General features: G+C 37.0%; 1 protein-coding gene across 1 annotated transcript in view; it reads left to right on the forward strand.

Moving 5' to 3' along the window:
- Nucleotides 1-14,788, forward strand: part of arid4b (AT-rich interaction domain 4B) — a 94,770-nt gene that overhangs the window by 70,241 nt on the left and 9,741 nt on the right. Inside the window, exons 14-17 of the mRNA XM_016241241.1 lie at nucleotides 958-1,160; nucleotides 9,014-9,196; nucleotides 12,587-12,671; nucleotides 13,245-13,449. Of these exons, the coding sequence (XP_016096727.1) occupies nucleotides 958-1,160; nucleotides 9,014-9,196; nucleotides 12,587-12,671; nucleotides 13,245-13,449 (676 nt within the window). The remainder of the gene's footprint in view (nucleotides 1-957; nucleotides 1,161-9,013; nucleotides 9,197-12,586; nucleotides 12,672-13,244; nucleotides 13,450-14,788) is intronic.

Consider the following 14,788-nt stretch of genomic DNA (forward strand, 5'->3'; position numbering starts at 1 on the left):
TATATATATGTATATATATACACACATTTTATACATATTTTATATTTTATAAATATACACATATTCCATTTATACTTATATTCCATTTATACAAAAATATATGAATGGAGAATAATTTTTATTGAAATTGATTTATTTATGAAGCTGGATTAAAATTAATTTATTCTTATATATATATATATTTTTTTATTTTTTTTTTATTTTTTTTTATTTTTTATCGCATACCTCTCACTAATTTAAATAGCAGGCAGCATTACTGGAAGTATTTACATATAATTACTTGTAATTACATAAAAATGATGATGCCACTAACTATATATATATATTTTTTAACTTTTTGTATTTATTTTCATTTTATATAAATGTGTGTGTGTGTGTGTATGTATATGTGTATATATATATATATATATATATACATACACACACACACACAAAATATATGTATATATACAGTACATAGTGTGTATATATATATATATATATACATATATATATATATTTTTTTTTGTGTGTGTGTGTATTGACTATGTAGCTTGACAAAATGTATTTAGTGTTCATTTAATGTGATCAGTAGCTGTTTTTTATTAATGTGATCAGTAACAGTATTTCTGTTTTTTATTATGTATGTTCATTTGATAATTTATAATGTGACGACATTATCATGTAACTAAGTACTTTTTCACAGTTACAGTTCCAAAGCTGCTGTAAGCAGTATACACTACATACTGTGCAGTAAGCAGTACACTACTATTGCATTTGAAGCACAGCCAGAATCTTCAGCTGTTTATGATTGTATGACCTCATTTATATTCATAAGTCATGCTTTTTTCTCAACACAAGCTGCTGAAACAAAGAAAAAAAGCATTTACAAATGTAGCTAAGGCAGAGTTTAATTAGGGTCAAATAATATTAATTGCAAGAACATATGGGTGAGAATGACGTGTTATTTGATCTCAGGAGGAGAATGCAGAATCCACAGCACCGTGTGAAGATAAAGCGGACATCAGCAGTGTAAATGAGGAGGAAGATAACCACGCTGATGAAGAGGAGAACGATACGAAAGAGGAGGCCGAAGAGTGCATCCCGACAGCGCAGAGTCCCATCACTGAGAGTGTGAAGGAGGAACCGTGTGAGGAACCCGATAACAAAGATCTGTCAGGGTAGGTGCAGCCTAAACCCTCCTCACTTCCTGTCTGAGTGTCAATGCTTCCTGTCTGAGCGTCAGTGCATGTGGATCTCTGAAGTAGGGCTGTCAAAAAAAAAAATCGAATTTCGATTATTCGTCGAATTTAAAATCAAAATCCACATGCTTTTTGCATTCGAATTTTAGGTGTTCGTCAGGCTGCAGTATCAGTGGAGCACGAGATGCGATGACGATGTAAGTGTCGTTGCATTTGAATGTTTTTCATAGCTTATCCAGTTGAACCCACTAGATGCGGCGGTGATACGTTGTTCATTCAAAATATTGCGGAAAAAGAACATCAGGCGAAGATGTTGTTTACATCTAAACTGAAACCAAGCCGTTCACACGGAACTCATATTTATCGCATTTTCTAGAGGGACATCTATCAACATTACACTCGCGTCTCGCACAAAAGAGACGCATGTTTAGAAAGCCATGTAAAATTAATGCAAGTTCAACTTTTTTTAAAAATGTCTCTTGACTTTATGGCGGTTTTCCCCATCCCACTGCATCTCATGTTTTTAAATGAAAAAGTACTCTTTGTGATTGATTTTCGGTCCTTTGTATTAAACTATACATACATGCATGATTCTGTTTTGTTAATTGTTTAAGCAACTTACGTAAATGAGGAGGAAGATAACCACGCTGATGAAGAGGAGAACGATACGAAAGAGGAGGCCGAAGAGTGCATCCCGACAGCGCAGAGTCCCATCACTGAGAGCGTGAAGGAGGAACCGTGTGAGGAACCCGATAACAAAGATCTGTCAGGGTAGGTGCAGCCTAAACCCTCCTCACTTCCTGTCTGAGCGTCAATGCTTCCTGTCTGAGCGTCAGTGCATGTGGATCTCTGAAGTAGGGCTGTCAAAAAAAAAAATCGAATTTCGATTATTCGTCGAAATTCGACAATTTAAACAAATTTCCGAAAATCTTAGAATCGATCCACGAATCGCGATGCATTGATTTATTGTCCCAGCCCTAGTTGATGTAGGCACGAATTGCTGTGTTTGTATTATGTATTGCAGTGGTTCATAATTCAAATATCCAGGGAGTGTCGCTAAAAGTTAATGCTGTATCGTGTTGGAAATATCCCCTACACCAAACCCAACCCTAAACCTACCCGATAGTGTTAGCAAAAGTGATATAAAAAAATGCATTTGTTGATGCAGCTCTGCTATTTTAACTTCCTTATGCGGATTTGAGCTGTTTTGTTGAACCGTATTTTCACGGGGGTTCGTGCCAAAGCTCTTCATCACTCAAGTGCAACACAGAGTTAGAAAACTCATGCATATGAAGCTGGATGTGGGACGCTAACCTTCAAATGCATCAGTTGTTTTGAATTCGTAACATAATATTCCTCAAGTAATTATGCGAAAATTAGGCTTTATTAATCGAATCTGGGGATCTGCAAATCATACTTTGTTTGAAAAGGAATAAAAGTTGTGGGAGTTTTGCTGCCTCTAGTGTTCATTTCAACTGGAAACTGCAAGCGATTCGTAATGTATAAGTTCGTTTTTTGAGTTTTGCAGAAATGTAGGTAGAGCCTATGTTGGAGATTTTGGTAGTGCAGAAAAAACAGATGAGAGGAAGAAGAGGGACGAAGAGTCAAGTCACCTTTATTTCCATAACGCTTTTATACAATGCAGATCGTTTCGAAGTGGCTTCTCTGAAATAAACAGGAAAATAACAGAATCAGTGATGCAAAGTACTTCAAATATGAGACAAATTCAGATTCTGCTGTAAAGAAGCGCTGAAAACAATATTCAGCTCAATAACTGTAAAGTTCATCAATTATGAAACAAGTTCAATTTAGCTATAAGCAGCTCTACAGAAGACACAACTAAGGAAGATTGAGTGAGAAATGTACAAAAAAGTGAGAGCTGCTCTTAAACTTTGTTCAGGCAGTATTTGTGACTCAAAAGTTGTTGTTAGGGATGGAATGATTACATCGATCGATCATGAAAGCACTTTAAAAATTGTGACCTCAGTTTTTGTGGAAATATTTCACTGATTTTATTCGTGGATGTTCTCTGGCGTGAGCAGGACGGATGAGACGTTGAAGCCAAGCATGATGGCCTTTATGAAACTGCATGTTGGCTGAAGCATTTGCTCTTTTTAGCTTGCTCTCTCTCTCTACACCTTTTTTTTCCAACGGCAGGTTGTTTTACCTTGAAAATGTATCAACCGAAAAAACCCTCAGTTTTTATTTTCCGTTGTGCTGGACAATTTATTTGTCCTCTGTCTGTTTGAAATTGTTATTTAAATGATCTGTATCATGTGACTCAATTCCTGTGAATTTTCTGTAACTTTTGTTATATAATATAACATATTACAGCCACTATATCACAGCCAGCTTGTGATGGAATACAGACAGTAATTAAATTTAATCAGATTTAATTTCTTTACAATAAGATTCAAAACATGGTAGACAAGGCTTTTACAAGCTTTATAAAGAAGTGTCTTCTGCTCACCAAGGCTGCGTTTATGTGATCAAAAATACAGTAAAAATTGTGAAATATTACTACAATTAAAAAAACTGTTTTGTGATTTAATATATTTTAAAGGGGTCATATGATGTTGCTAAAAAGTATTAATTTGTCTTATTTTGTGTATTTGGTGTAATGAAATACGGTTTAAGGTTAAAAAAACACATTATTTTCCACATACTGTACATTATTGTTTCTCCTCTATGCCCCGCCTTTCTGAAACGCATCGATTTTTACAAAGCTCATCGGTCTGAAAAGCGAGGTGTGCTGTGATTGGGCAGCTATCCAGTGCGTTGTGATTGGCCGAATACCTCAAGCTTGTGACGGAAATGTTACGCCCCTCACCATACTGTGATGCCCTGTCCGGCCGGAGCGACGAGACAAAAACATTAAAACCCATTACAAACGAGGCATTTGTTGCATCCAGTGGGGACATAATTACGGATTATAATGACTTATACTGTCTTTTTACGCGTTGCGTTGCATTGCGCCGCGTAAACATAAAACCATGTCTGCATTTGTGATCGGAGAAATGACAAACAACAAGCGCTACTCTACACTGCTCAAAACTCACGTTTGAATCAGCAGTGGCAAATTCTTTAAATATGAAAAATGTACTTACAGTCTGCGAGTCAGAACAGCCGGCATTGTAGTCTACTCTCCCAGGATCAGGAAACAGTCCTCCATAAAATGTGCTGCACACATCTGAATATTTGGGTTGAACTGTTCTGGAAAAGTGTTGTAAATACAACTTAACCACTGATTTCTAGTCGTATCCTCTTTTGGAAGACCAAACAAAGTAGTTTCGCTTTCACAACGAAACACAGCGCCTTCACGACATGGCGGCGGCAGCAACAACAATACTATAGCGAGAATAAAAGTTACGCCTTCTTTCTTTGCGTGAACATTTGGCCGGCGTTATGCAAATCTTCCCACATAGTGACGTAGACATGTGGGGGCGTGTTAGAACGAGGCGTTTTAGGTAGGCGTGGCTGACTCTTAACTTTTATAAAGAATATCTCTTTGGATTTGAGACTTTAGTCTTTGCAACTTTACAGATCTTCTTTATGCACCAAGAGCTTGTAACACTCCAAAGAGAAAGGAAACATTTAAATCGCGTCATATGACCCCTTTAAAATAATAATTTATTTCTGTGATCAAATCTGAATTTTCAGCATCATTACTCCAGTCTTCAGTGTCACATGATCCTTCAGAAATCATTCTAATATGCAGCTCAAGAAACATTTCTGATTAATATCAGTGTTGAAAACAGTTGTGCTGCCCAATATTTTTGTGGAAACCGTGATACATTTTATTTTTCAGGATTCTTTGATGAATTGAAAGTTCAAAAGAACAGCATTTATTTGACATAGAAAGCTTTTGTAACTTTATAAATGTCTTTTCTGTCACTTTTGATCAATTTAATGCATCCTTTATGAATAAAAGTATCAATTTCTTGGGGAAAAAATTATGTAACTGACAACATTTCTCCAAAAGTCAGTAGAACCGGAGGTTGAATCTGAATTATTCCTGCACTGTTTTTGTGTTCACGGTTTTCTAGTCAAATCTGGGATTTGGGTGTTTTAGGGTTTGTTTTGCACTATTCAGGTGTGACTTTGACGCGATGGACTGACTAGTTGAGCTCTACCACTGCTGCCCTTCGCTATTTAAAGTGTTTCCTGACGCTTTCTGCTCTCTCATATCATGCCTTTAGTGTTCTGCTGTGATTTTGTGAGATGTTCTGTGGATGAAAACAGACCCTGATGCTGAGATCATGTGGAGATTTGTGTCTGGTTAGGGTTGGGAATTGAGAAGCTGTTCTAAAAAACACTCTTAAAAATAAAGGTTCCAAAGGGGGTTTCTGCAGCAAAGCCTCAGAAGAACCATTTCTGGTTCCCCAAAGAACCTTCCAGTGAATTCTTAAAAGAACCTTTTTTCTTAGTGTGAAAAACATTTTCAAAGTTCTTCAAAGAACTTTTATTTTTAAGAGTGTAATGGAATTATATAAGACTATTGTTCTATTATTGTGTCATTAATGGTTCTTCATCTTATAAGCTATAGAATTGATTTGGTTTAATGGCTTACTCACTTTACTCACTTGCAGGTGTTTAGTCATGTTGGACTCTGAACTAACTCAACAGTACTAACAGAATCATGAAACATTTAAAGAAATAGTTCACCCAAAAATGAAAATTTGCTGAAAATGTCCTCACCCTCAGGCCATCCAAGATGTGGATGAGTTTGTTTCTTCATCAGATTTGGAGAAATGCAGCATTGCATCAGTGTCTCAGCAATGGATGCTCTGCAGTGAATGGGTGCCGTCAGAATGAGAGTCCAAACAGCTGATAAAAACATCACAATAATCCACAAGTAATCCACTGAACTCCAGTCCATCAGTTAATGTCTTGAGAAGACAAAAGAAACAATTCCATCATTAAGACGTTTAAACCCGTTGCTTCTGGCCATAATAACGCTTCCTCCAGTGAAAAAGTGCATCTCCTGTTGTCTCTCACATCAAAACCCAGCCACATATTTGTTTAGAGCTGTTTTGACTTGATCTGTGCAGATTTTTCTCCTGATTCAGACCAGAAGACTTTTACACTGGAGGAAGCGTTATTATGGAGTTTAGTTAAAAACGCGTTAATGCTGGATTTGTTTCAGCTTTTGTCTTCTCCAGATGTTAACTGATGGACTGGAGTGCTGTGGATTACTTGTGGATTATTGTGATGTTTTTATCAGCTGTTTGGACTCTCATTCTGACGGCACCCATTCACTGCAGAGCATCCATTGCTGAGACACTGATGCAATGCTACATTTCTCCAAATCTGATGAAGAAACAAACTCATCTGTACATCTTGGATGGCCTGAGGGTGAGCACATTTTCATTTTTGAGTGAACTACTACTTTAAGAAACCAGAACCAAAATGGAATCACAACCATTAAATTTCTAATGATTCCCTCCTCTACTGCTGGTCTTAAGTTCATAAATTAAAACTGGTTGCATTGACTCAACTTGAATGCCTTTTGAGATTAAACTTGCCTAACTAATCCAGTCTTCTTAAGTTAACTGGTCTTGGTAGATGCTTTTCGCCGCCGTCTCAACGATCATCCTGCAGTGGTGGTTTTCCAATGATGCTTCCCCCCTCCATTTTCTGTATTGTTTTGCTCAGAGTGAATCAAATAACTATGTGGAACCAGGGTCCTGCCTTGTCCCAGCTCAGTCGTTGCATCACTAGTTGAGTTGTCTGCTGCTAACTAACCAGGGTTGTCTCTCGGTAGAGCTATCCACACTATGTAGTCATTACACACGACAGAGCGGTAGGGTTCAGTGTGCTGTCTAACGTGGCTTCTTCTCTGCTCTCTAACGTGATTGTGATTTGCCCCTTAGTGAACTACTACTTTAAGAAACCAGAACCAAAATGGAATCACAACCATTAAATGTCTAATGATTCCCTCCTCTACTGCTGGTCTTAAGTTCATAAATTAAAACTGGTTGCATTGACTCAACTTGAATGCCTTTTGAGATTAAACTTGCCTAACTAATCCAGTCTTCTTAAGTTAACTGGTCTTGGTAGATGCTTTTCGCCGCCGTCTCAACGATCATCCTGCAGTGGTGGTTTTCCAATGATGCTTCCCCCCTCCATTTTCTGTATTGTTTTGCTCAGAGTGAATCAAATAACTATGTGGAACCAGGGTCCTGCCTTGTCCCAGCTCAGTCGTTGCATCACTAGTTGAGTTGTCTGCTGCTAACTAACCAGGGTTGTCTCTCGGTAGAGCTATCCACACTATGTAGTCATTACACACGACAGAGCGGTAGGGTTCAGTGTGCTGTCTAACGTGGCTTCTTCTCTGCTCTCTAACGTGATTGTGATTTGCCCCTTGCTGAGCTTCGCTGTGCCTCTCGCTGCACTCTGACCCTTTCCCTGTCACACGCACACATCCTGAACTCAAGTTCAAAGTCACATTTGAAATATCTTTAAGGTTAGAAAACTCATTTACTCACCCTCATGTTGGTCCAAAGCCATATGACTGACTTTCTTCTGTGGGACACTAAAGGAGACGTTTAGCAAAATGTTCATACTGCTTGTTCATATAGTGACTGACCTCAAGCTGTCAAGCTCCAAAAAAAGACCAAAAAACACCATAAAGGTCATTTTAAGGTCTTTATGATTATTGAGGACGTTTGCACAGTGTTTGGCTGGTTAGCATGAATAGTTAGTCCCTACTAGTAGATGCAGTAACTACACCAAAATGCATCTTTCTCCATTTACGGCCAGTTAAAAGTGGCTGTGCACTTTTTGCAAGCAGCATATTAATTGATAATATTTCATGGTATTATTGTAGATGTTTCACCAGTCTCCAGTTATTTATTAATGTTTTATATTTTTTTATATTATGTATATTTGCAACAATAAATCAATACATAATTATGTAATAGTGAAACATCTATATATTTTGTATATAAAAAAAATGTAGATGTGTCACTAGTGTACAATTATTTATTAATTGTAAAAAAATGTTTATTTGAGAATATATTTAAAAAAATGTATATAATACATTAAATAACTGGATACTATATGTACTATATGTACATGTAGATACTATATGTACTATAAGATGTTTAATTAGTATACAATTATTTACTTAAAGTATTTAATAATAATAATAATTTTTATTTTTTATATATATATATATATATATTATTATTTTTTTTAATAAATAATAATAATATTTTATTAACTGAATATACAGTGGTAGACAAAACTATTATAATATTAGTATTTTAATTAGCTAAAAAGTGGTTTTAAGTCAGTTATTTCTATCTTTTAGTTTGGGGCATTTAAAGTGTGGAAACTAAGTAAACAACAGCTTAGTATACAAAATACATTGGCTTCAGAATACATGGATGTAGTGCACAGATTGCATGGAGCACTTTTATTTATTTCAGTACTTTTTGGATCTTGACAGCTACTGGACACCATATGCTTTAAAAAAAAAAGCTTGGAAAACTTCTGACATGTTCCACATAAGAAATACAGCATGAGGGTGATGACAGAAGATGAATTTTTGGGTGAAACATTCCTTTTAAACAGGCAGTAGTTCTCAGTATATTCCAGGTTGAGGTTCAGACAGCCGGCTGATGACCCCATAATGTCTTCCTCTGATAATCTCATCCTATCAGGAGGATTGCTAGACTTATCCGACAGGGAAAGATGAGGATAATTAGATTCCAGAAGCACTAGGCTGAGACAGCGAGCTCAGTTTGGGGAGGGTTTTTTGGGGAGGGCAGTCGGGGGGGAAAGTCTAGTGCCAGGAAACAGGAAGTACTGAATTGTCTTTCTTGCAGGGATGTCAGCAGTCAGGAGTGGGAGGAAGGGGAGGAGTTTGAGTGTTACCCTCCTGGGATGAAGGTGCAGGTGAGGTATGGGCGAGGCCGCAATCAGAAGACGTACGAAGCCACTGTGAAAGAGTCAGACCTGGAGGGGGGAGAGGTGCGCTACCTGGTGCACTACTGTGGCTGGAACATCAGGTAAGGCAGGACCCTGGGAACTCACGCCTAATCTGTGTGCATTTACGAAAAACCTGGTCGCCCCAATCAGATTATGGTAATGGAGTCAGAAAGTCTGCAGGGATTGAGAGTTTTTAGTAGGCCAAAACCCAAAATCAAGCTTTTTAGCTCTTCCTTTTGCATTGCAATGAAGTCAGTGGGTTTTTGAATGGGTTTTTGGTTAAATGTCTGAAATAAGGCCAGTGGTGAACAAAAGCTCAAGACATGTTCACATTGTTTTTGTAAGCCAAAACCCAGAAACAAGGAATTTTAGCTCTTCTGGATCCATCGTCCTGAAGTCAATGGTTGTTTGGCAAAATGTCTGTAATAAGGTCAGTGGTGACCACAAGCTCAAGATATTTTCATGTTTTTGTAGGCCAAAACCTAAAAAAGTGTATTTTAGCGCTACCAATAGCATCGTCTCAAAGTCATTTTTTTATTTTTTTTAATGGGTTTTTGGTTAAATACCTGATATAAGGTTTGTCGTGAACATGATCTCAAGGTATTTTCACATTGTTTTTGTAGGCCAAAACCCAAAAACAAACATTTTAGCACTTCCATTTTCATCGTCCCAGTGTCATTGGGTTTTTTAGTGGGTTTTTGGGTAAAAGCCTGAAATAAGGTCTGTTGTAAATATAATCTAATTTTCACATTGTTTTTTAGGCCAAAACCCAGAAATAAGCATTTTAGCACTTCTGGTTCCATTGACTCAAAATAAGTGGGTTTTTGGTTAAATGTCTGAAATAAGGCCGCTGGTGAACAGTTTCACTCTCGACACAAACTGCATCAGTAATGCCACCTTGTGAGGTTTTTTAGAAGATTTTACAGTTGCTAACAAGTAGTTAAACGGCACTACAGAGGTTGTCGGGGACATTAAACGTCATCAAACGAACAGGAAAACTCATCTACTCGTGTTTATCTGGCAAACTATTCTAACTCAAACTTTCATTGAAAATGTTTTTAAAGAGTTGTCGAAACTCAATGATGGTGGTGTTGATGTCATGTGACTATGCTGTTGTTCGTTTATAGCCTACGTTTAGCTTTTTACTTCTGCTGATTGTGTTGAGGCTTAAAAATTTGCTCATTTGTGAAGATCAGCATGAGCAAAATGCGTGAGAATCAAACTCTTGTTGGTATTTTCTGCTATTATCCAAGAGCCAATGGAAAAATCCTATTGGGTTTTTGTCGGTGGAACTAGGTTGACGCTAACTTACAGGTCAGCCTACAAAAATACATCATTGCTGCTGCGCTGTATTGCTGCTTGATGGACACATCAAGTGACCGACCACAGCTTTTTTGGTTTTAACATGTAGAAATGTGTTTAAATAATCATTTCTGCCCATCCGAAAGTAATAAATATTAGGGATGCATGATATTATTGGACCGATATCGGAATCGGCCGATAATGGCTTTTAATGTAAATATCGGCATCGGCCCGATATGAAAAATTAAGCCGGTATGTCTTGCCGAAAAGAAGAATAGGTTAACTTGCATGTGCTCAGGGTGTGCTAGCGATTAGATCATGTCTGCAGTGTGACTCATTTTTGAAGCAAAGTTTTGCCTGAATGGTGATTGGATTCATTGTTTTGGATCACTGCATTTAAACTGAGAATGCAGTACAGAATGACTGGTTCAGTGTATGATAGAGTAAACGGTAATAGCACAAGTGCAGCGGCAGCCTCCCCCGGGTCCTAATGCCCGCTCAGTAATAAAGCAGTAATTGATGTCATAAAATCATGAGTATGTTTTGATTTAAAAGTCAAAAGCTATAGCTTACATTAATAAAAAAAATCACAAACATGACACTTGTAAATTAAATTGATTCATTAATGTGTAATATGTTTTTTTTCATGAAGCAAATTATGAGCTCTAAAAGATTTTCAGAAACTCTTGCTTTAGACCATTTACAAATGTTAAATCTTAAAATAAAATGTTAAGGTTACCACTGCATCTTTCTGAAAAAAGAAATGCAGCGATTGATATACAGTTTATTTATAGTTATTTTCAAAGCTTCAATGTACTGTCATTATAAAAGAACTTCATTATTGTTTATTTAATTCTACCAAATAAGTTCTTGTTAAAAACTAACCAAGATTAAAAATAATTGCTTATAATTGCCACACAGGAGAGACTTGGTGTTGTTTCCAAACAAAAGGAAATATATCGGCTATCGGCCAAAAAGAGTTGAAAAATATCGGCAAAAATCCAATATCATGCATCCCTAATAAATACTGATTGTTTCACAGATCTAAGTCCAAAAACAAAGCAGAATTTGCACTTCTGCTCATCGATATTTAGTTTACTACCAAGTTCCTTTCAGAGATTTGCACTAACCTGGAAAACGTGGTAATTTTTTGCAGTTACTTCTTCCTACGCATTTATAATATCAAACTGGTATTTTGTGAACTCGACTTGGTTTCCATCCTTGCCAGATTGAGGAGGTGCTTTCTAGTTTCACGTGTCGTCTTGTGGGAAATGTTCAGCTTAGTGATAGACTGATACAGCCTCTTATCATCTTTAAAGAATGTTTCTGGGTGGTTTATATAAATAAGTCAGGTGTGTATTTGATACTTGACACATTAAAGACTTTTTGACTTCTTTTCTGCATCTGAGAAGATGATCTGAGACGAATGGATCGTGAAAGTACGTTCACACTTGTAGTCATTTGTACTTAGCAGCAATGGCCGGTATGAGGAGGTGGATCACGCGAACTCAGGGTTCGATCCGTTAGCATTCCCATTCATCTCAAGGGCAGTTCTTTAGTTGCCATATGAAACCGAAGTACACAATCTTCTTCATTTTAGTTCTGAGTGTATGTTTTTTTCCTTCAACTCTCATTGAAAAGGTTGCTTTGCCATTGCAAATTGCTGTCAGTGTGAACAACCCTTAAAACTCGAACATGTCATCATGACATACTCAGGTTTTTCTTCTCAGACTTGGATTTGAGTGTGTGTTGTGTGGACATTTCTGACAAAAATAGCAGAGCAGCATCTTCTGAAGACCTTGTTGCAGCTTTTGCGCTTTACACTTGTCATGTTGTCTCTTTCGCAGCGTTTTATGTTTATGGTGCATTTATTCTCTTGATTGTGACTATATCTTGCAGTTGTGACTTGTGCAATGAAATATCTCATTATTTGTGCATTACATTTCGCATTTGCAACAAAAGAGAAAGTTTTGTGAGTTTTGGAGTTTTATGTTTGTGGTGCATTTGTTCTCTTGATTGTGAATTTATATCTTGCAGTTGTGACTTGTGCAATGTAATATCTCATTATTTGTATATGTGCATCTCGCAATTGCAACAAAAGAGAAAGTTTTGTGAGTTTTGGAGCCATATTATTTAGTAAATGTTGACCAATCTGCCTCTCTTAACAGGTATGACGAGTGGATCAAAGCCGATAAGATTGCCAGACCAGCCAATAAGAACGTCCCTAAAATAAAGCACCGCAAAAAAATAAAGGTACAGTCTGATTTCCTTAAGGAGATTTTCTTTTCTTTTTTTTTTGTTCAGCATACTTAAAAGTTAGCGGTCTGTAAGACTTTATAAAAATTTTAAATGTCTCTTATCTTCATCAAGGCTGCATTTATTTAATCAATAATACAGAAAAAATTCTCAAATATTTTTACAATTTCAAATAACTGTAAAATTAAAAAAGTTGTAAAATATTTTAAAATATAATTTATTGCTGTGATCAAAGCTGAATTTTCAGCATCATTACTCCAGTCTTCAGTGTAACATGATCCTTCAGAAATCATTCTAAGATGCTGATTTGCTGCACAAGAAACATTTCTGATTATTATCAATGTTGAAAACAGTTGTGCTGCTGAACATTTTACATTGATATATTTGATTATTACTTTGAACAGAAAGTTCAAGAAACAGCATATATTTGTGGTTTGATCAATTTAATGCATCCATGCTGAATAGAAGTATTAATTCCTTAAAAAAAAATCCAAATCCAAGTGTATTCTTTATGCATATTCATATTTAGAGAGGTTGCATTGTTAATTTGCTGTTTTTGTTTAATCACAGAATAAAGCAGAACAAGAAAGAGACCGAATAGAGAGACTGACAGACAGAGAGGATCTTCCTTCACCCAAAAATCGCATCAACCGATTGTCCAAACCAAACTCCGGCAGTGATGCTTTCTCCACGAAGGAGGAGTATGGCGATGAAGGAAGCCAGCAGACGCCTCTCAAGCCCATTGAGATCACATCCATTCTCAACGGCCTCCCAGGTACCTTTATATTCACACTGCTTAATTACAAGTCTTACTTGAAGGTGAAGTGTGCAATTTTTCAATGCTAAAATACATCAGAGTCACTATACGACAGTCATTAGTAATTTGACTTCCTAAAGAGTGTCAAAAAAAAAGTATAATATATGATTTAGGTACACAACATTGCACAAACAAAATGTTTCAACGCGATTGCAATGTGATTTTATACAATTGTAGTTCAATAAACAAGAAGTTAAAATTAAGCGACTTACATTTTAGACACAATATTGACTGTTTTTGCTCAATTTCGCTGATGAAAATAATTCCACTCAAAGCCACAGCAGAACTGTTTTGGGTCTCCGAGCAACACAGTGGTGTTTCGTTACTGAATGAATCCACGTTTTGAACAAATCAAGTGAATCAATGATTCAGTAACCCATTCATATGGTCTGTTTACACCTGGTCACTTCATGCGTTTTTTCTGATCGGATAGCTATCCGATTGTGAAAAGACCAGGTGTAAATGCCCTCCGAAACGCTTTCGAGACAGATCAACCCTCTACATTGCGAGTAATTCACTCGCATATGCGACTAAATCTTCACTCTGGGTGACTAAATGTTGTCTGATATTAGCCAATTGCTAATGAATTCTCAGATTTTACTCGTCAGTGTGTGAGTTGGAGGCTAAGAATAAGTTTAGCTCAGATATATTTCCACTCGCCGAACACACTCTGACTGAGCGCATCAGTTTCGCTCTCCGCCAAGCGATCCGTGCTGTTTTTCAGTTCATCTGAATGGATGTGCAACGCACCTGTATTTAATGGACTGTAAACTCTAGTGTGAAGGCGCACGACTCGCCGTCGCTTTGTTTCACACACACGCAGCGAGAGAGGGAGAGAGAGAATTGACGCACTACCTATGTGCGCTACATGTAAACGATATTCTTTGTTGTATTTTGCTGTCAAAATAACGGAGTTTCTTTGGAATTCTTCCGCTTTTAAGAACTACCGCTTTCTCCGCTAGTGGGTGGAGCTAATGCGCAAACGGCAATCTCATTGGCTGGTGCTCACCTACTATCGTCCCTGTTTTGATTTCAGCAAATCAGTTAGAGCGAACGCACACAACCTAATTAATATTCATGAATCCAGTAGCTCATTAATCCTCGGTGCATTTTTATATTGTTCTTATTAGTAGAATTCGTATCACTATTATCTTATCAGTATTTTTGTTAGTTTTTCCCCAATTTATTTTATTTTTTTTACAGTGCTGATGCTGCGCGCTCTCCTATTGCGGTCTTTGATCTTGAAATGAGCTAATAATTAATAAAATGCAGCGCTTATCTTTTGATTTCGTTGACG

This window comes from Sinocyclocheilus grahami, unplaced genomic scaffold (genome assembly GCF_001515645.1).
Source record: "Sinocyclocheilus grahami isolate Dianchi unplaced genomic scaffold, SAMN03320097.WGS_v1.1 scaffold616.1, whole genome shotgun sequence".
Taxonomy (NCBI): Eukaryota; Metazoa; Chordata; class Actinopteri; order Cypriniformes; family Cyprinidae; genus Sinocyclocheilus; species Sinocyclocheilus grahami.